General features: G+C 48.8%; 1 protein-coding gene across 1 annotated transcript; it reads left to right on the top strand.

The window, feature by feature from the left end:
* The first annotated feature begins 12 nt into the window (after positions 1-12).
* ATXN1 (ataxin 1) lies at positions 13-21,843 on the top strand. The gene is made up of 2 exons (XM_064363001.1): positions 13-1,875; positions 20,951-21,843. Exons 1-2 carry the CDS (start codon positions 13-15, stop codon positions 21,479-21,481), a joined length of 2,394 nt encoding a protein of 797 aa, XP_064219071.1. The 3' UTR covers positions 21,482-21,843.
* Positions 21,844-22,678: the final 835 nt, after the last annotated feature.

Below are 22,678 nucleotides of genomic sequence, written 5' to 3'. Positions count from 1 at the left end.
GGACGGCGAAAAATGAAATCCAACCAAGAGCGGAGCAACGAATGCCTGCCTCCCAAGAAGCGCGAGATCCCCGCCACCAGCCGGTCCAGCGAGGAGAAGGCCCCCGCCCTGCCCGGCGACAACCACCGGGTGGAGGGCACAGCATGGCTGCCGGGCAACCCCGGTGGCCGGGGCCACGGGGGCGGGAGGCACGGGCCGGCTGGGACCTCGGCGGAGCTTGGTTTACAACAGGGAATAGGTTTACACAAAGCATTGTCCACAGGGCTGGACTACTCCCCGCCCAGCGCGCCCAGGTCTGTCCCCGTGGCCACCACGCTGCCCGCCGCGTATGCCACCCCACAGCCAGGGACCCCGGTGTCTCCCGTGCAGTACGCTCACCTGCCGCACACCTTCCAGTTCATTGGGTCCTCCCAGTACAGCGGGACCTACGCCAGCTTCATCCCGTCACAGCTGATCCCCCCAACCGCCAACCCCGTCACCAGTGCGGTGGCCTCGGCCGCAGGGGCCACCACTCCATCCCAGCGCTCCCAGCTGGAGGCCTATTCCACTCTGTTGGCCAACATGGGCAGTCTGAGCCAGGCGCCGGGACACAAGGCTGAGCAGCAGCCGCAGCAGCCGCCACCGCCGCAGCAGCACCTCAGCAGGGCTCCGGGGCTCATCACCCCGGGGTCCCCCCCACCTGCCCAGCAGAGCCAGTACGTCCATATTTCCAGTTCTCCGCAGAGCACCGGCCGCACCGCCTCTCCTCCAGCCATCCCCGTCCACCTCCACCCCCATCAGACGATGATCCCACACACGCTCACCCTGGGGCCCCCCTCCCAGGTCGTCATGCAATACGCCGACTCCGGCAGCCACTTTGTCCCTCGGGAGGCCACCAAGAAAGCCGAGAGCAGCCGGCTGCAGCAGGCCATCCAGGCCAAGGAGGTCCTGAACGGTGAGATGGAGAAGGGCCGGCGGTACGGGGCCCCGTCCTCGGCCGACCTGGGCCTGGGCAAAGCGGGTGGCAAGTCGGTCCCTCACCCGTACGAGTCCAGGCACGTGGTGGTCCACCCGAGCCCCTCCGACTACAGCAGTCGCGACCCCTCGGGGGTCCGGGCCTCTGTCATGGTCCTGCCCAACAGCAGCACGCCCGCGGCCGACCTGGAGGTGCAGCAGGCCACTCATCGCGAGGCCTCCCCCTCCACCCTCAACGACAAAAGCGGCCTGCACTTAGGGAAGCCGGGCCACCGGTCCTATGCGCTCTCACCCCACACGGTCATTCAGACCACACACAGTGCTTCAGAGCCACTCCCGGTGGGACTGCCAGCCACAGCCTTCTACGCGGGGACTCAACCCCCTGTCATCGGCTACCTGAGCGGCCAGCAGCAAGCGATCACCTATGCCGGCAGCCTGCCCCAGCACCTGGTGATCCCCGGCACACAACCCCTGCTCATTCCGGTCGGCAGCACTGACATGGAAGCGTCGGGGGCAGCTCCGGCCATCGTCACGTCGTCCCCCCAGTTTGCTGCAGTGCCTCACACGTTCGTCACCACCGCCCTTCCCAAGAGCGAGAACTTCAACCCGGAGGCCCTGGTCACCCAGGCCGCCTACCCGGCCATGGTGCAGGCCCAGATCCACCTGCCCGTGGTGCAGTCTGTGGCCTCCCCCGCGGCGGCTCCCCCCACGCTGCCACCCTACTTCATGAAAGGCTCCATCATCCAGTTGGCCAACGGGGAGCTGAAGAAGGTGGAAGACTTAAAAACAGAAGATTTCATCCAGAGCGCAGAGATAAGCAACGACCTGAAGATCGACTCCAGCACGGTGGAGAGGATCGAAGACAGCCATAGTCCGGGCGTGGCCGTGATACAGTTCGCCGTCGGGGAGCACCGAGCCCAGGTAACGTTGGCCCGGGTGGCGCAGGGATGGGACACCACACCGTAACGCCGTCCTCCTCTCCCGGCAAGACGCGTTGCTTCTGTGAGGCAGGATTGAGGGTCCTCAGTTACACCTAGACCTCAGACATGGCCTTTCCCCACTCTGTTCTCTAGGAAAAGCAAGCCCCACTTCCCCGGGGCCTCTGCTGTGTGTAATGAATGAACCTCCACGCCTGGAGAGAAGTGCTAGTGAAGGAGTCCTTGAGACAATTCAGAAACTCACCACTCTGGTTATTTTTTGAATTTCTGTGGTTGGGATGAGGGACCCTGATTAGGAAAGGCTACCGGACTTCAGGTCCTAGCGGTCATTCTGTACTTTTTCTTACCAGGAAAAGACAGAAGATGCCTTTGGAGTGAGGGCGTTAGATGCCAAAAGAATCACATCCCCTGGCAGCATCCATGTTTCAAAATATGTCTTATTAGCGGGGTACAGTGGCGTATGCCTTTGGTCCCAGCTCCTCCAGAGGCTGAGGCAGGAGGATCACTTGAGCCCAGGAGTTTGAGGCTGTAGTGAGCTATGGCTGAACCTGTGACTATTACTGCACTTAAGCCTGGGCAACATAGCAAGACCCTGTTTCTAACATATCTATAATGTCTGATTATTATTTAGGTATGATAAGGCCAACAGATCAGGAGACAACTCTTTGAAGGAATAGTTTGTTATACTCTCTGATCCCAAGAGGAAGGGGCACTCGACACCATAAAGTGGGGGCCACCTGGGGAAGCACCGGGTGGGTCAGGAGGCAGAGGGAGTGACAGGAAACGTGGCAAGCAGCAGCCTGTATTGTGGTTTTGTGGGGGGCAGGGTAAGCAGGATTAGGATTGGCTAGAGTGGACAATTCCAGTGTGCTCTGGGCATAGGGGTTGTCCCTAGTTGTCTGGTGGCTGGTGCTGGGGTGACCAGTACAGGTGGAAAGGCCGGGCACAGTGGCTCACACCTGTAATCCCAGTACTTTAGGAGGGCGAGGCGGGGTGGATCACCACAGGTCAGGAGTTTGAGACCAGCCTGGTCACCATGGTGAAATCCCATCTCTACTAAAAATACAAAAATTAGCCGGGCGTGGTGGCATGCGCCTGTAGTCCCAGCTACTCGAGGGGCTGAGGCGGGAGAATAGCTTGAATGTGGGAGGCGGAGATTGCAGTGAGCTGAGATCGGGCCACTGCACTCCAGCCTGGGCGACAGAGACTCCCTGTAAAAGAAAAAGACAGGTAGAAGGCAGCCCTGAGTGTGACGGGCCGATAGAGGAGGCGCTTGCGGCATGGGCGCTGGACTGGTTGGTTGGTTGATTTGCATATGAAAGTCGGGCTCCCTGGTGAGTTCTTTGAAATCTCTAGGAATTAGCTAATCCTAGGAGAGACTATACCTCTGGGGTCCACAAGACCCTAAAATATCAAAGCATCAGAAAATAAAAGCATGGTTAATACAATCCGAGAAGTCAGGGCTGTCCCAGGTCACCTGCTGGGCTTGGGGTAAAGTCAGCTGTAGCCAAGATGAGTCATGGGAGAAACTGGAAGTGTGGTTAACTCTCTTAATTTACACAGGCTCCTTCCGTCCACCCTTTTCCAGGTTCTTAGCTCGACTCCATGCATTTCTTCCACAGCCCATTTCTGTCACTGCCCAAGTTGCTGGGCGTCCAGCGGGTTCGGCCTGCAGCTGAGAGCGCCCCCTGGCGGTGGAGGCCACTCTCTACCAGTGTTTCCATCTAGGATTTGAAAACACTCAAATGGGACAGAGCCTCCTTCCAACCTGAGTTGAAAATAGTCATGAAATAGCTGCTATTTGGGACGTTCAGATAAAATAAAACAAGCAAAAAAGTTAAACTAGTTAATAGTTTGAATTGCTTTGGGCATTTTAAAAAATTTTTTTAGACAACGTTTTTCTGTCACCTAGGCTGAAATGCAGTGGCGCAATCATAGCTCACTGCAGCCTTGACCTCCTAGGCTCCAGCGATCCTCCCACCCCAGCCTTCTTAGTAGCTGGGACCACACGTGCGTACCACCATGCCCAGCTAATTTAAAAAGAAAAAAACCTTTTAATAGAGATGGGATCTTGCTGTGTTGCCCAGGCTGGTCTCAAACTGCTGGGCTCAAGCAATCCTTCTGCCTTGGCCTCTCAAAGCCCCGAGATTATAGACATAAGTCCCCATGCCTGGCTTTTTTGAACATTGTTTAAAAGGCCAAGTGAGGAAAGGACCAAATTATTTTTCCAGAACTCCTCATGAATGACTGGATGTGGGGTTTGCACCAAGCCGGGGCCCTGCATTGCCGAGAGCTGTTAGCCCCGAGTACGTTTGTAATTGTGAGATGTCACTGTAGGTTTACAGTCTTTGGAAGGGCCCAAGAAAGATTTCCCCAAAGATCTGATTAAAAAGAAAAATGGCCGGGTGTGGTGGCTCACGCCTGTAACCTCAGCACTTTTAAGAGGCCAAGGCGGGCGAATTAGGAGGTCAGCAGATCGAGACCATCCTGGCCAACATGATGAAACCCCATCTCTAGTAAAAATACAAAAATTAGCTGGGTGTGGTGGCACACGCCTGTAGTCCCAGCTACTCGGGAGGCTAAGGCAGGAGAATCGCTTGAACCCAGGAGGCAGAGGTTGCAGTGAGCCCAGATCGGGCCACTGCCCTCCAGCCTGGCAACAGAGCGAGACTCCGTCTCAAAAAAAAAAACAGGATTAAAAAATGGCATAAATAGAGCTCACTACCCCTCTGTAGTTGCTGTTTACTTCCTGCATGAATTAGGGGTGAGTACTAGGAGAAAGAAAATGAACTGCCCTGAACAAAGTTGACTCTTCACAGACTCCAAGTAACACGGAAAATAAACCCATCAGTGAAGAGTTATTGCCATGGTACTTAGAATCCTTAAAACTTGTTTGCAAACAGAGGCAGGTGTGAAAAGAGGTTTTGGTTAGAAATGGTTCCTTGCCGGCAAGCATCTCTGTCAGCTTGAGAATGAAGGCAGTCACTTCAGCTGTGGACCGCACCTCCTAGACCTGGCAGTCTCTCTAGAGTACAGGCTCCGAGAGCCCCATAGCCCTCTTTTTTTTGGAGACAGAGTATCACTGTGTCACCCAGGCTGGAGTGCAGTAGCACGATCTTGGCTCATGGCAACCTCTGCCTCTTGGGTTCAAGCGATTCTCCTGCCTTAGCCTCCCAAGTAGCTGGGAATACAGGAAAACACCACCACCGCCTACTAATTTTTGTATTTTTAGTGGAGATGGGATTTCACCATATTGCCCAGGCTGGTCTCGAACTCCTGATCTCAGGTGATCTCCCCCCGCCCGCCCCACCGCTTCGGCCTCCTAAAGTGCTGGGGTTACAGGAGTGAGCCACCGTGCCTGGTCCCTTACAGCCCTCTTCTGTTTAGAGAGGAAGAATCTAGGTGTGTTTTTCCCTACTCTAAACTTTGCAAAATTAATGATTACATGATAGAGAAATTGGCTTCCCTGTGAAGTCAGAGCCCTGTTCTCATGTTTTTCCCCATAGTGAGATCACTGAGTCTCTCTGCTGAAGCCGGGGTGCCGACGAGCAGGTACAAGTGTGGTCAGGGCCTGTTGGCAGGTGTGTGGGGTCGGCCCCGCGTGGCTGTGCTGCATGCTGGGAAGGGCTCCCGCAAGGAAAGGCAAGCGCCCTGAGACCTGCTGAAAAGGCAGCTGGGGCTTCACGCTGTAGAAACAAAAGTGCAAGGCCCTGACGCAACCAGATTTGTCACTTTACCGAGGAGCCTATCAGAAATCAGCTGACATCATCACAGCTAAAATACTCCACCAGCTGTGTTTGCCACAAGTGACAGGTTCAGAGTCAGCGGAGACTGAGAGAGAGAACAAGAGAGGGGGAGATGGAAGGCAGAGGGAGAACTAATTTCTGGACTTAATTGAGGTTCCAAAGGCTGCATCCTTCTCTCCGTCCACAGTGCCTCCAGGAGGGGTTTTCTCCCCTAGCCTGAAGGACCTTCCAGGGCTTCTCAACTGGTTAGGCATCGCTGACGGTGCACCCACAGAGAAATTCAGAAATGTACAAATTGTTGAGCTTAATAAGCAAAATCACAAATTTGATTGGGGAAGTTGTGGAAGAAGAGATGGTTTTCTACAAAACAGATGGCATGGTGACTCGAGGCATAAATCCTACATGAACAGAGTCCTGAGGATGCCTGACCTCGTAAGACCCCCCAGCGTCACACTCTCAGGGAAAACAGTATCAGATGGTGGGGTGGTGAGACACCCAGGTGCGCAGCTTTGAGTCTCTGGCAGGACAAGCTACTTCACCTCTCAGCTGCAACTCCCTCCTCTCTAAACCAGGCAAATGAGTTTTGGTTTTCTGTGGGGTCTGTTTGTTTGCTTGTTTTGAGACAGGGTCTTGCCCTGCCGCCCATGCTGAAGTGCAGTGGTGGGATCATTGGCTCACTGCAGCCTCAACCTCATGGACTCAATTGATCCTCCCGCCTCAGCCTCCCCAGTAGCTGGGACTACAGGTGCATGCCACTACATCCAGCTAATTTACCGTATTTTTCGTAGAGACAGCATTTTGCTCTCTTGCCCAGGCTGGTCTGGAACTCCTGGGCTCAAGCAATCCACTTACCTCGGTCTCCCAAAGTGCTGGGATTATAGGCATGAGCCACGGCTCCCGACCACCTGTGATTCTTTATAGGAGATAATCTCTTTAGACTCCTCCGTGGTTTTAATGCTTCACTTTTATACTTTCCAGAATAGCACAGCCCTTGTAAAAATTTATTAGTGTCAGTTAACCAGAAACCAAGAAGGGCGTTAGGATGAACATGTACTGACCTCATGCTGCACGGCACATAGACCTCGTGGGAACTAAGGCCGTCTCTTATAAAACTGAGGGTTGTGTAGTTTGGGGATTATTTTTAAGGGGCTGAATTCCTCATTAAGATTGTGGAAAGATGCCTCCAGCGTTGTCCCAGCCGACGCTCCAGATGAGGCAGTGCAGGAGAAAACCGCTTTTCCATGTTTGCCGCTGTCCCTGTGGCATTGCCCTGCCCGTCGCAGCATTTCTCTGCATGGGCAAAGCATCTCTGCATCCCCCAGGCCCCCACCCAGCTGCTGCGGGAGGAAAGGGGAGAGCCAGGTGTCAGGCATTGTTACTGTATGCACCAAAGGAAGGCTCCTTCCTCTTCATTGGAGGGTGATAGAACGTTCCCCAGCCCAAAAGAGAGTTGCTGCTTTGCCACGCCTTGATTCTGGTTGAGAGCCCCAAAGAATGACAGAATCACTTCCCTTGAGCCCCACTGCCAAATATAATCCACTTAATATTATTCATAAGTCTGTGGCGCATCCCAGATGGGACCCCGAGGCGAGAGCATCAATGTGGGAGCCAGTGCCACTGAAAAGAAGGATGGGGCTTTGCGCCTCCTCCTTGGGTAGAAGTAGGTTAGCTGCTTGGAAAATGCAGGACGTGGCAACGGAGAAATCTGAGTCTGAACGTATCCTTCACCCATCAGTAGCTCTGGGACCTTGTGAAAGATAGTTTTACTTCCCCTGCTTCAACTTAGGTGGCTCTGGCCCTGAGAAAATTATTCACAGCTGAAAAATAAATAAAAGGCCTTGTGTTCTAAAAAGAGTTTATGAAAGGAGAGGCAGCTGATGAAAGCCTAGAAAGAAGACCGAACTTGGCCGGGCACGGTGGCTCACGCCCGTAATCCCAGCACTTTGGGAGGCTGAGGCAGGCGGATCACAAGGTCAGGAGATCGAGATCATCCTGGCTAACACGGTGAAACCTTGTCTCTACTAAAAAATACAAAAAAAAAAAAACAAAACCCAAGCATGGTGGCCCACATCTATAGTCCCCGCTACTCAGGAGGCTGAGGCAGGGGAATTGCTTGAACCCGGGAGCCAGAGGTTGCAGTGAGCCAAGATCATGCCACTGCATTCTAGCCTGGGCGACAGAGCGAGACTCCATCTCAAAAAAGAAAGAAAGAAGGCTGAACTTTTCCAATGAGCACAATAAGCCTGTAATTTTTACCCTGATTGTAATCTTCAGGGTGGAATCCTGCGATTGGCCGAGGAGAGCACCCTTCATGCTGTTCCTGTTTGTAAGGCTAAATGACGTCATGCAAGCCTGTGTGAGCACATCAATCTGTATTGCGAGCATGGGCTGGACATGAGGGTTGGATGCATGGGTGCTCCAGCCCTCCAGATCTGTAAGACAAGTGATGCAGAAACAAGGGCCCCTGGGCAGCTCTTCTGCAAGAGGCTGTTAGCGACATACCCACTGGGACAGCCATGCCCAGGATGGCCCCACCTGGGGAGCCTGTGGCTTCCATCTGGCCGTGTTCTCTCTTATCCCATCCTTCTGTCTCACCCTCCCTAGCTTCATCTTCTCTGAAGAGTACACAGCATTTGCTCAGTGGAGTTGTAAAATGTATTGGTAAAGTGCTCTGGGCTGACACCTTCCTTTGCTTCTTTCTTAAATGCCAGGCTCTGCGTGTTATTAGGGCCGTCTGTCGCTTCCCAGTGCCTCCCGAGGTGACTGCTTCCCTGACTTGCTGTCTGCTTAATATTCAGTGCCATTTCCTCCTCCCGACTGTCCCGGCGTGGGTGTCAGTGTGCCTGTGTGCCTGCTTGTACGGCAGTTGTTATCATGATGTACTTAACTGTGTGTCTACCGATGGCTTTCCTTTCATTCTAGTATTTTTTAGTTTGACTGCTGTGGGCTGTGAGTCATCATTGGTAGCATTATGCATTGAATGGATTAGCAGGTGCCTAAAAATAGCCAAGGCCCTCATGCAAGTGGCACATGAGCCTGTAGAGTCAGTCCCTTCACAGCCAAGGCAGACCCACTTGCCAACCTTGAATATGCCGAGCTGGTGGCGATGAATCCTAATGTATCAAAAAAAACAGATAGTTGGTGAGTGCCCTGCGTGCAGAGCCCAGCGCTGGGCTTGTGCCACAGTTCTTGGTAATATACACCTCCCGTCTGTTCTCATGCTGGAAAGCCTCCAGTGGAGAAACTCTGTGAAACCACATTTTTGTTTGTGGGTCTTTGTACCTTTCCAAAAAACAAAAAAAAATGCTCTCCTTTAAACTTTATGTGCTACAAGTGCATAAAGCTACATTTTGATTCTCTCAGACCATTGTTGTTTATAGCATTTTAAACAAAAAATTCAAGACTATTGTTTAAAGCAGTTTTAGGTTTACAGAAAGTAGAGAGAGGTCCCACACACATAACAGTTTTCTCTGTTTTGAAAATCTTGCATTGGTGTGATACATTGGCTACAACTTACCTTATTTGCTTTTTTTTTTGAGATGGAGTCTCGTTCTGTCACCAGGCTGGAGTGCAGTGGCGGGATCTCAGCTCACTGCAACCTCTGTCTCCTGGGTTCAAGCGATTCCTCTGCCTCAGCCTCCCAAATAGCTGAGATATTATAGGCTCGTGTCACCATGCCTGGCTAATTTTTTGTATTTTAGTAGAGACAGGATGGTCTCGATCTCCTGACCTTGTGATCCACCCACCTTGGCCTCCCAAAGTGCTGGGATTACAGGTGTAAGCCACCGTGCCCGACCTGATATCTCATTTTTAACTAAAGTCCATGGTTTATAGTTCATTCTTTGTATTGTACATGCTGTGAGTGACGTCGTGTCTCCAGCGTGACAGTATCATACAGAATAGCTGTACCACCCTAAAAATACCTTATGTATCCACGACGCGTCCCTCACATCCCACCTTAAACCCCTGGCACCCACTAATGGTTTCACTCCCTCCATAGTCCTGCCTGTTCTAGAATGCCGTGCCGTTGGAATCATAGTACGCCGCCTTTGCACATCGGCGTCTTTCACTTAGCGATACACATTTCAGGTTCTTCCCTGTCTTTCTGTTGCTCTGATGGCTCATTTCCTTTTAGCACTGAATATTATGATGTTGTTCTTTAAGGCACATTTTTTTTTTGAGACAGGGTCTTGCTGTGTTGCCCAGGCTGGAGTGCAGAGGCACCATAATTAGTTCACTGCAGCCTTGACCTCCTAGGCTCAAGCAGTGAGCTCTAATCCTCCCATCTCAACCTCCCTAGTAGCTGGGACCGCCGGCGCTACACCACCACACTCAGCTAATTTTTGTACTTTTTTGTAGAGACGGGATCTTACCATGTTGCCCAGACTGCTCTTGAACTCCTGAGCTCAGGTGATCCCGCCCTCAGCCCCCCAAAGTGCTGGGATTCAGGCATGAGCCACCCTGCCCTGTCTAAGGCACACATTTTAAGACCCCGGAAGAGGAAGGCAATTGGGCTAGAACTTGTGTGGATAGGGGCTACCGTATCACAGCTGTGTCACAGGCTATACGTGTCACAGCTGCTGTGATCACTCGCTGGGCAGTGTCCTTCTCGGCCAGCCCTGGGCCTCCCCACAGGGCCTTCCCACACGGGAGCTCTGTGAGCCACGCTACCACGTGTGAGAAGAACCCAGCTTTTAATTTGGGATTTGTGTTAGGAGGCATTCCGGTGCTAGGGTGTGGGTTTACTGAACACCCTGAAACGCTTCCACCAAGGACTGAGTCAGGCTTTGCGTGAACATGATTCAGTGTTTTAAATAGAACACTCAACAGATATTCTTACACTCAGCCAAAGAGTTTCAACTGTTTTTATTAATGATTTTTAAACATTGCAGTAAATGGGTCTGTCGCTTACCCCCTTCATCCTTGAGACGAGGTTTTCTGATTTTTTTCATGCTGCGAATGTAACCATGCAGACTCACCATCCAGGAAAGCAGACCTGCCTTTCTCTGCAGGTGAAACAAGACCAAGAATTTCACTTGCAGACAAAGTCAAGAATGTCCAATTTCATTAATATCACGAAAAACAAAACATACTCACTGAAACCTAGCTTCTGAGACATTTCATTGCTCCCAGCAACAGGCGAAATGTGTGTGTCTGGGATAGTGTCACGAAAAAATGTTTTTCAAACAGATGCCCTTTGCAATTTGTGAAAACAGGGACTCTTGTGAAGGAAAAGGGAGACATATTTAAACAACAGACGTTTTGTTTTCTATCTTGTTTTTGGTGATATGTACATATGTGTGTATATAGACATAGCACCAATCTAAGATTGAAATATACAATCAAACAGCATAAATATGCGTGTATGTGCATAGTGTTTAGATACAGTAGTTATTGACTAAGTGGCGAAAGGAATTTTATTGAATTTTCCTACCGAGGAGCTAAAATTTTTCTTAAAAGCCAGTCATTAGCCAGATGAGGAAGGTGACTTTGAATAAATAGTGAGTCTGTGTTGTCTCCCTGCCTGTCGCTTACCCCCTTCATCCTTGAGACGAGGTTTTCTGATTTTTTTCATGCTGCGAATGTAACCATGCAGACTCACCATCCAGGAAAGCAGACCTCTGTCCAAAATGGGAGTTGGAAGTGATGGTTTTAGAGGAGTCCTTTTAGGGGGCTGGAGGGAGGAAGGGGTAGGCAGAGCTCTTATAACCGCAGTGGTGAGCAAATGGGCGTGCTGGCAGCAGCGGGAGGAAGGAGGGGAAGAGTGGAAGAGGGTGGGAAGCGATCCACCCCCAAACCCAAGAGGCGCTGACGACAGGGCATCCAGAGATGAAAGACAGAGGGTCCTCAAACTGACAGAAGTACAAAGCCCATCCCTGGGTGCGGTAGCTCACACCTGTAATTCCAGCAGTTCGGAAGGCCGAGGTGAGTGAATCACCTGAGGTCAAGAGTTCAAGACCAGCCTGATCAACATGGTGAAACCCCATCTCTACTAAATACAAAAAATTAGCCAGGTGTGGTGGCAGGCTCCTGTAATCCCAGCTACTTGGGAGGCTGAGGCAGGAGAATTGCTTAAAGCTGGGAGGCAGAGGTTGCAGCGAGCCGAGATCACACCACTGCATTCCAGCCTGGGCAATAGAGCAAAACTCCGTCTCAAAAAAAAAGAAAAAAAAAAGGTATAAAGGCCATCCATGCTCACATTTCGTCCTACAGACTGCTTAGGGTGTTTGAAACAGGATATATTTATTGGATGAAAAAATGGGCTATATTGAGCTGGCAGGCATTATGTAACATGCTTTGGTTATCTGTGGTACTGCTCCTGTCACTTTATTTTCATTGGGATTTCATCAAGGACCATTCTGGAAAATGTGTGGAACCCCAGCAAGATCATAAAATGACTTAATGATTACTAGCACAGCTGTAGGAACAAGAGTGGAGAGAAAATAACTGAAGTATGATTCAATAAAATCATGATGACCTCAGCATCTGACAAGGTGAGGCGGCTATGGCTCCTCCGAGAAAGCTGCCTGTGAGGGGTAAGCCACGCCCTGGAGAAAGCACTGCTCCTCTCCCTGGGGGAGGCCATAGCCCACTTTAGTCCTGGCTGGTTTAGAAAAAAAAAGAAAAGAAAGGCAGGCCCTCTATTGCCACCTGTTGTCCCGTTGTGCCATTGCAATGTTTTTCCATACAGAAGGCAAACACAACTGTTTTTAACTGAGCACCTATTACTTGCCAGGAAATATTTTAGACTCTGGGGATAGAACATTGAGTTTGGGGAAAGAGGTGAAACAGACAAATATACAAGTAAATAAAAAAGAATGCATAAAAAGATAACCAGTCCCTTCTGGCACCAGGGACTGGTTTTATGGAAGACAGCTTTTTCCACAGCATGGGAAGAGGGAGGGGGATGGTTTGGGAATGAAACTGTTCCACCTCAGATCATCAGGCATTAGTTAGAGTCTCATAAGGAGTGCGCAACCTAGATTCCTTGCTCGCGCAGTTTACAATAGGGTTCACGCTCCTATGAGAACCTAATGCTGTTGCTGATCAGACAGGAGAAGAAGCTCAGTCGGGAATGGTTGCTCACCTCCTGCTGTGCAGTCCAGTTCCTAACAGACCATAGCCTTCCACCAGTCCATTGCCTGGGGGTTGGGGATCCCTGGTATAAAGAGGATAAAGGGCCAGGCTAGGTGGCTCATACTTGTAATCTCAGCACTTTGAGAGGCCAAGGCGAGAGAGTATTTGAGGCCAGGAGTTCAAGACTAGCCTGGCCAACATAGCAGGCCTCCATCTCCACATAATCATCATCATTATCATCCACAAAAAATTAGCTGGGCATGGTGGCGCATGCACGTGGCCCCAGCTACTTAGGAGGCTGAGGCAGGAGGATCCCTTGAGCCCAAGGAGGTCAAGGCTGCAGTGAGCCATGATCGTGCTACTGCACTCCAGCCTGGGCAACAGAACCAGGCCCTATCTCAAAATTTAGAAAAAAGAAGCTATGGAAACTAGAGGGTTGTTATTTTAAATAGAGCTGTCAGGGGAGCTCTCTCTGAAAAGGAGAGTGGGTGGCAACAGTACGTGGGACAAAAAAGATTCCAAATGAATGGAGAGAGCAGCAGGTGCCCAGAAGGAAGGCGGAAGTGGGGTTAAAGGACCAGCGAGGAGACCCCTGTTGCTACAGTGTAGGGAGGAAGGGGCTCACGCAGACCACATCAGGCTTGTTTGTGGACTGAACAAGTGAGACGCAGCTTGGCCAGGACAGAGGTGGTGGAGGTAGTGAAAAATAGTCTCATTCTAGGTATATTTGGAAAAGGAACCCATACAGTTTGCTTATGATTGGGATGTATGTGATGTGAGAGAAAGAACGGAAGAAAGCGTAATTCCCCAGTCCTTGATTGAACAGCCGGAAGAATGGGATGCCATTTATGGAGATGGGGAAGAACATGGACGGCCTCCAGGCAGGCGCACACTGGGAGGTGTGATGTGTTTTAGGTCGCGTTAAGTTTAAGTTGTCCGTTCGACATCTGCGTGGACGTCATCGGACAGCGTGGTCGCTGGTATGCAAACGTACCCTTGTGAAGTGTTTTGTTTTGCATGTGTGTTCTGTCTCCTCAAGGGAGGCCAGAAACTAGGTCTTAACCAATAGGCGCTTTTCTAAGGTTCCTACACTTAGAGGTGCTCAGGGTGTACTTATTCAACTTTTATTAAAACTGCAAAGCCTAAAGTGTGTCATTAGGAACACTCAATAATATTTTGAGGCCAAGTCGAGGTGGCGCATGCCTGTAATTCCAGCACTTTGGGAGGCCGAGGCAGCTGGATCACTTGAGGTCAGGAGTTCAAGACCAGCCTGGCCAACGCAGTGAAACCCTGTCTCTACTAAAAATACAAAAAATTAGCCAGGTGTGGTGCCTCATGCCTGTAGTCCCAGCTACTCGGGAGGCTAAGGCAGGAGAATTGCTTAAACCCCGGAGGCGGAGGTTGCAGTGAGCCGAGATCATGCCACTGCTCTCCATCCTGGGCAACAGAGCAAGAGTCCGTCTCAAAAAACAATAACAATATTTTGAAGCTTCTCGGCATTATAGGAAACACCCACATGGGTCTCAAATTCAAGGGATTCACAGGCTCATTGTTTCAGATGAAGATGACATCATCTTACAAAATCACACTGTCTCTGTTTCACGTCCAAAACAGTCCCCACTGGCATTGACAGCATGTTTTGAGATGGAGAAGGCTCCTCTCCAAAGGAATTTCAAGCAACAGATTTGATTATATATATTCTCACTGAAAAACCCCTCAGTGAGATTTCTTCATTAATTCTTAATGATCAAAAAGTTTATATCCTTATGACAAACCTAGTTATAAAAATAGATTTGCTATGAATACTTGAGTGTACTTACTTGAGATGTGTGTAACAAGATTTTAACTTTCACCAAAGAAAGGGAAAAAACTTATTTTCCTTCACATACATTCAGACCCCAAGTGGGGAAAAGTGCATTGTCTAGATAGCTCAAACTAACTAATTAGTGAGAAGAAAACTAGCATTGGCCTGACAGGCTCTCCGATCTGTGCCTACAACGATCAGACTGTCTGAATAATCTTCCATTCCTACCTCAGCTTTCATGGACCTGGCTGATATCTGGTCATGGCATCTTTTCACAGGATGACACAGCTCCTTTGGTAGAAAGCAAAGCCAGAATTTAGGCAAAAAGAAACAAAGAGAAGCCTTTGAAGTGATAAAAAAGAATCTCCCAGGCCTACCTAGGTTAACATAAATTCCATTAACAGGACAGGCAGATGCGGTAGCTCATGTCTGTAAGCCTAGCATTTTGGGAGGCTGAGGCTGGCAGATCACCTGAGGTCAGGAGTTCAAGACCAGCCTGGCCAACATGGCGAAACCGCGTCTCTACTAAAAATTTTAAAACGTAGCCAGGCGTGGTCGTGCATGGCTGTAATCCTAGCTACTCGGGAGGCTGAGGCAGGAGAATCGCTTGAATTCAGAAGGCAGAGATTGCAGTGAGCTGAGACGGTGCTACTCCACTGCAACCTGGGCAACAGAGCGAGACTGTCTCAACAAAAAAACATTAATATCATCTTATTTTAGTGCACATCTCAAGTATTCTCTCTCCATCACTTTTCTGTCATGAATTTTTTGGTAGGCTATTCTGGCTATGATTCACACCGCAGCATTTAATTCTAAGGCCTGTCTTTGGAGGCTTGGAGTTTGGTTTGGTTTTTAGAGACAGAGTATTGCTGTGGCACACAGACTGGAGTGGCGCTGGAACTCGAGTGACCCTCCCACCTCTGTAACCAAACTCAGGTGTGGCTGCTCACCACTCAAAAGCCAAATACGAGAGAGGAGGTTGGTGAGAGGAAAAGCAGGTTTACTGGGAAAGCTAGCAAAATTGAGATGATGAGCTAGCATTCTAAGGTACCATCTCCAGGCTGGGCACAGTAGCTCACACCTGTAATCGCAGCAGTTTGGGAGGCTGAGAAAGGTGGATCACCTGAGGTCAGGAGTTTGAGACCAGCCTGGCCAACATGACGAAACCCCATCTCTACTAAAAAATACTAAAATTAACCAGGTGGCAGATGCCTGTAGTCCCAGCTTCTTGGGAGGCTGAGGCAGGAGACTCTTGAACCCAGGAGGCGGAGGTTGCAGTGAGCCGAGATTACACCACTACACACCAGCCTGGGCGATAGAGCAAGACTCCATCTCAAAAAATAATAATAATTTTAAAAAATGAAGTGCCGTCTCCAATATTTTAGGCTGGTCGGAGGGTTTTTACGGGAGGGGGCTCTGAGGGAGACGGGGGGTTGCTTTCGAGGAGGTTGAGGACCGCAGACATTTGGGCACCAGTGAGGGTTCGAGGAGGTTGGGAACTTGTTCGTCCTTGTTCATGTCACGATGCTCCTATCAGTCTTTAACAACATATGCTTCCCCTTTAATCCCAGAGTTAGTTTTTAAAAGTACATGATTCTTGTTTGTATATATTATCTTGGTGCTCTAAAATTATCCTAGCCTACTTGCAGGAAAGGGTAAAACCATTTAAACAAAAACTGAGTTAGCTATGTTCATTCTTTTGCTATGTCATGGTTGCACCTCAGCCTCCCAACATGCTGGGATTACAAGAGTGGTGTCTTTGGAGTTTTGAGATGTGGAAAGGCCTTCAAAATATCCAACAACATTATGAAATCATTAGTGGCAAACGTGTCCATCTGTATCCTGGCTTTTGCAGGAATCAATTATATTACTGTTATAAAAGGCTTGTAGACATTTCTTAATAAGGCTACAGATACTTGGTAACATCAAAATCCTCAGAGTTATCTGTAAGCATACAGTAGATGTTATTTTCAGAAAATTAAATATTGCCTGCCCTGCGAAGTGTATATAATGTGGAACACACAGAACCAGAAAAGAGGCTGACATGTTTGGAAATAAGGCTTCTGGTCTTCTGAATGTCACATTACCTCTGTGTGGTGTTGGGCAAGAATAAGCAAACTGCAGCTCTGGAAGAGAGTCTTACGAGGATGGTATTAACACCCGAGAGCTTTCTTTTTGTGACTTGGAAATGCAGCAAGACAGTCTCCACTTGATGTAGGATTTGTTTCCTTCTGTTGAGTTTATGCTGTTAATGGTTCTAAGAGGTTTGGGAGAGGATCTGTGGAGCCAGTTCCAGATTGGTTCTCTTACTTAGAATGCATTGGGCATCCCCATCTGATACTGTAACTTGTAAGTATATTTGTCTAGGTATATATGCACATATATGTTTGCATGTGATATAAAGTAGTTTTGAAATTGAACAGTGTCACACCCTTGTACAACGTAACCAGAATTGTATAAGGCAAACATGACATCACAATTTTCTGTTCCACGAAACAAATCCATGAGCTCATGCCATTGGATCTTACTTATTTCAGGCAATAGTCACACTGTTGGTGGGTAGTGGGAATGCTAAGTTCATCTCTCTCTCTTTTTTTTTTTTTTTTTTTGAGATGGGGTTTTGCTCTCATTGCCCAGGCTGGAGTGCAATGGCCTGATCTTGGCTCACCGCAACCTCCACCTCCTGGGTTCAAGCAATCTCCGGCCTCTGCCTCCCAAGTAACTGGGATTAAGGCATGCACCACCATGCTCAGCTAGTTTTTTGCATTTTTAGTAGAGACAGGGTTTCTCCATGTTGGTCAGGCTGGTCTCGAACTCCCGACCTCAGCTGATTTGCCCACCTTGGCCTCCCAAAGTGCTGGGATTACAGGCATGAGCCACCATCCCTGGCCCAGTTCATCTCTTTTTGGTGGCATTGTAATATCTTTGCTCACAAGGCTAGAGGTCAGGAGTCATAGAAAAAAGAAAATGGGTTTGGGGATCAAAGACTGGGATGAAATCCCAAATCTAACAGCTAATAGCTATGACATTAGGCAAGTGACTTCACCTCTGAGTGACTATTCGTAAAATTTATAAAACTGGAATAGCAATACTTGTCTTACTAGTATATTGTGAACTTTGAACAAAATATTTTTTGTAAAGTTTGTATCTGGAGCTTGACAGAGCAGGCACTCAAAAAATTTTAGCTTGTTGGCCGGGAGCAGTGGCTCATGCCTATAATCCCAGCACTCTGGGAGGCCGAGGCAGGTAGATCACGAGGTCAGGAGTTCAAGACCAGACTGGGCAACATGGTGAAACCCCATCTCTACTAAAACATACAAAAATTAGCTGGACATGGTGACTTGTGCCTGTAATCCCAGCTACTTGGGAGGCTGAGGTAGGAGAATTGCTTGACCCAGGACCCTGGAGGCGGAGGTTGCAGTGAGCCAAGCCTGGGCTACAGAGCGAGACTCCATCTCAAAAAAAAAAAAAAAATTTAGCTTGCTTCACGTTGTAAATATAGCCCAGAACAATAGTAATACACACACGTGTATGGGTTCATGCTTACAGGCTGCCATATGAAGGTACTCTAGTTGTCTCTTCTAAAAGCATGCTTTGTATCGATCCAGTAAAGTCTGTCATTCTAGAAGCTATCAGAACTAGATCAATCAGAGTTCATAAAGGAGATGAAGAAGATAAAGTAGAAAAGCCACAATCCATGGACATTTACTGCTTTTAAAGGGTTTTTTTTTTTTTTTTTTGGTACTTTAATTACGTATGTGTGTTTTTGTGTGTCTACATGTGTATAAAATCCAGAGGCCAGGTGCGGTGGCTCACGCCTGTAACCCCAGCACTTTGGGAGTCCAAGGCAGGCAAATCACAAGGTCAGAAGTTTGAGACCAGCCTGGCCAACATGGTGAAACCCTGTCTCTATTAAAAATACAAAAATTAGCTGGGCATGGTCGCGCGTGCCTGTAATCCCAGCTACTCAGGAGGCTGAGGCAGGAGAATTGCTTGAACCCGGGAGACAGAGGTTGCAGTGAGCCAAGATCGCGCCACTGCACTCTAGCCTGGGCAATGGAGTGAGACTGTGTCTTAAAAAAAAAATCCAACAGGACATCTTAAATATTAGTGCATATAGCCAATATTCATTTAGATTTACCACATATCTGCCATTTTTATTCCTCTTCCTTCTTCCCTGAGGAATTCTATCTACAAACTTTGATCTAGATTCATTTTTTTCCCTCTACCTGAAGAATACCTTTTAGTATTTTCTGTAATGGCGATCTATCTGTTGGTGAATTCTTTGTTACTTTTTGTCTGAACATGTCTCTATGGAAGGATCTTTTTGCTCCATATAGAATTCTTGATTGGCGATTCTTTTTCTTCAGCAATTTGAAGATATTCCATTGTCTACTGGATTCCATTATTTTTGTTGAGATGTAAAGTGTGTAAAGTGTGAGTTCAATTGTTGCTTATTTGGAGGTAATATGTATTTTGTTCTAGAGGCGTGTGTGTGTGTGTGTGTGTGTGTGTGTGTGTGTGAGAAATGGAGTTTCTCTCGTCGCCCAGGCTGGAGTGTGATGGCGTGATCTTGGCTCACTGCAACCTCTGCCTCACAGGTTCAAGCAATTCTCCTGCCTCAGCCTCCCAAGTACCTGGGATTATAGGTGCTTGCCACTACAACTGGCTAATTTTTTTATTTTTAGTAGAGACAGGGTTTCACCATGCTGGCCAGGCTGGTCTCAGAGTAAAGTAGTGCGATCTCTGCTCACTGCAACCTCCGTCCCCGAGGTTCAAGCGATTCTCCTACCTCAGCCTCCTGAGTAGCTGGGATTACAGGCGCGTGCCACCACACCAGGTTTAATTTTGTATTTTTAGTAGCAACAGGGTTTCGCCATGTTAGCCAGGCTGGTCTCAAACTCCTGACCTCAAGTGATCCACCTGCCATGGCCTCCCAAAGTGCTAGGATTATAGGCATGAGCCACCATGACCCGCCTTTTTACTATCTTATTTGCTGTCCAATACAATAAGAAAAAAAAATTTAAACATTTTGTCTAGAGTTTTAAAATTTGTTTGCTTATATTTTTGTTCAGTTTTTAGTTATCCTCAGAAGGAGGATTGGTCCAAATTACCCAGTCTACTACATCTGGAAGAGACATTGAAAATTGCCTTCTTTTTTTTTTATTGAGATGGAATCTCACTCTGCCACCCAGACTGCAGTGCAGTGGCACAAACTCGGCCCACTGCAACTTCTGCTGCCTGGGTTCAAGTGTTTCTCCTGCCTCGGCCTCCAGAATAACTGGAATTACAGGCGCCTGCCATTGTGCCAGGCTAATTTTTGTATTTTTAGTAGAGATGGGGTTTCACCCTATTGGCCAGGCTGGTCTTGAACTCCCGGACTTGTGATCCACCCACCTCAGCCTCCCAAAGTGCTGGAATTACAGGCCTGAGCCACCACGCCTGGCCTATCCAGTAAATATTCATTAAGCTCCAACCATATGCCAAGCATCCTTTTGTTGTTGTTGTTTGCTTTTTGAGATGGAGTCTTGCTCTGTCACCCAGGCTGGAGTGCAGTGGCACAATCTTGGCTCACTGCAACCTCTGCCTCCTGGGTTCAAGTGATTCTTGTATCTCAGCCTCTCAAGTGTCTGGAATTACAGGTGCCCACCACCATGCCCAGCTAATTATTTTTAGTGGAGATGGTTTCACTATGTTGGCCAGGCTGGTCTTGAACTCCTGACCTCAAGTCATCCACCCACCTCGGCCTCCCAAAGTGCTGGGATTACAGACGTGAGCCACTGCAGCCAGCCACCAAGCATCCTTTTAGGGGCTGGGGACTCAGTGGTAAACACATCATGCCTGCCTCCTGGAATTCACCTACAGCCTCACTCTGATCTGTGTTTAGTCCTGTCCTGTATAATAATAGTTGTCCATTGAGCTCATAAAATCTAAAACCATGCTGGGCTTCTGAGTTGCCCACAGAGCCTAGCTCGGTGCTAAAAGCTAAGTGGTGCTCCATCATTGCTGGGGTTCAAGTGACCGTTCACAGAGACGGGCTATAGAGCTAACACTTGGTGGAATATTTTAAATACCGATGGCCTTTTCACTGGTTTCTGCCTATGGTAAGTACAGGTACAACCAAAAGTGAAGACCCTCATTTATAGTGTGTGCTGGGGGAGAGGGAGGCTCGCAAACGGACTCATTTTTCCCCCATTCAGCCTGTGTATGCCTGTGTGTGTGCCTGTGTGTGCATCTGTGTGTCTCTGTATGTCTCTATGTGTGTGTCTGTGTGTGCCTGTGTATGTCTGTATCTGTGCCTGTGTGTCTGTATCTGTGTCTGTGTGTGTGTGTGTGTGTGAGTTCATACATGTGCTTAAATCAAACAAGAATAAAACGTTTTCATTTGTTCCCTTCCTCCTCCTTCTCTCTGTCTCTCCCTGTTTCTGCAGGTCAGCGTTGAAGTTTTGGTAGAGTATCCTTTTTTTGTGTTTGGACAGGGCTGGTCTTCCTGCTGTCCGGAGAGAACCAGCCAGCTCTTTGATTTGCCGTGTTCCAAACTCTCAGTTGGGGATGTCTGCATCTCGCTTACCCTCAAGAACCTGAAGAACGGCTCTGTTAAAAAGGGCCAGCCCGTGGATCCCGCCAGCGTCCTGCTGAAGCACTCAAAGGCCGACGGCCTGGCGGGCAGCAGACACAGGTATGCCGAGCAGGAAAACGGAATCCACCAGGGGAGTGCCCAGATGCTGTCTGAGAATGGCGAACTGAAGTTTCCAGAGAAAATGGGATTGCCCGCAGCGCCCTTCCTCACCAAAATAGAACCCAGCAAGCCTCCGGCCACGAGGAAGAGGAGGTGGTCGGCGCCGGAGAGCCGCAAACTGGAGAAGTCAGAAGACGAACCACCTTTGACTCTTCCTAAGCCTTCTCTAATTCCTCAGGAGGTTAAGATTTGCATTGAAGGCCGGTCTAATGTAGGCAAGTAGAGGCAGCGTGGGGAAAGGAAACGTGGCTCTCCCTTATCATTTGTATCCAGATTACTGTACTGTAGGCTAAATAATACAGTATTTACATGTTATCCTCTTATTTTAGGTTTCTGTTCTAACCTTGTCATTAGAGTTACAGCAAGTGTGTCGCAGGAGACTGGTGCATATGCTTTTTCCACGAGTGTCTGTCAGTGAGCAGGTGGGAGGAAGGGGGCTCCAGGCATCCCCCAGGAAGAAAGGAATGGGGCTTCAGGGCACCTGCCTTCTCTAGCAGCACAGAAGGAGCCCGGGGCGCTGACTCCCACTAGTGTCAGGGGAAAGTTCCGTGGGAAGGATCCTGCAGAGTTGCAGGGGTGCATGCATGTGGGGGTGCACAGGCGCTGTGGCGGCGAGCGAGGGTCCCTTTTTCTCTGCCTCCCTCTGCCTCCCTCTCTTGCTATCAGCATGGGACTGGGGATTCAGAGCAGGGCCCTCCTGGGGTTCCCACGTACAAAATCCACATCAGGAACCCAGCTTCAGGGCATCACAGAGACGCGTCAGACGGCAGATTTGGAAAGCTAACCATTTAAAAGAACATTTTTCTCTCCAACATATTTTACAGTAAAAGCAACTTTTAATTGTATAGATATATATTTCCCCCTATGGGGCCTGACTGCACTGATATCTATTTTTTTTTTTTTTAAAGAGCAACTGCCACAGGCGGGATTTCATTTCTGCTTTACTAGTGCAGTGATGTCACCAGGGTGTCGTGGTGAACAGGGAAGCCCCTGCTGTCATGGCTCCACGTGGGGTAAGGGGGTTTGGGCGTGGGGGCGGGGAGAGAGTGAACACCCACGCTGGTTTCTGTGCAGTGTTAGGAAAACCAATCAGGTTACTGCATTGACTTCACTCCCAAGAGGTAGATGCAAACTGCCCTTCCGTGAGAGCAACGGAAGCTCTTCACGATGAGTTTGCAAAATCTTTGTCTTTTAACTCTAGTACTGTTTATAGTTCATGACTATGGACAACTCGGGTGCCACTTTTTTTTTTTTCAGATTCCAGTGTGACATGAGGAATTAGATTTTGAAGATGAGCATATATTACTATCTTTAAGCATTTAAAAATACTGTTCACACTTTATTACCAAGCATCTTGGTCTCTCATTCAACAAGTACTGTATCTCATTTTAAACTCTTTGGGAAGAGGAAAAAAAAAAAC

The sequence above is a fragment of the Aotus nancymaae genome, unplaced genomic scaffold (assembly GCF_030222135.1).
Source record: "Aotus nancymaae isolate 86718 unplaced genomic scaffold, 86718_ANA_hifiasm-v0.15.2.pri h1tg000051l, whole genome shotgun sequence".
In the NCBI taxonomy this organism is placed as follows: domain Eukaryota; kingdom Metazoa; phylum Chordata; class Mammalia; order Primates; family Aotidae; genus Aotus; species Aotus nancymaae.
Note: the sequence above shows the minus strand (reverse complement) of the source record. Positions and strands in the feature narration are given on the sequence as shown.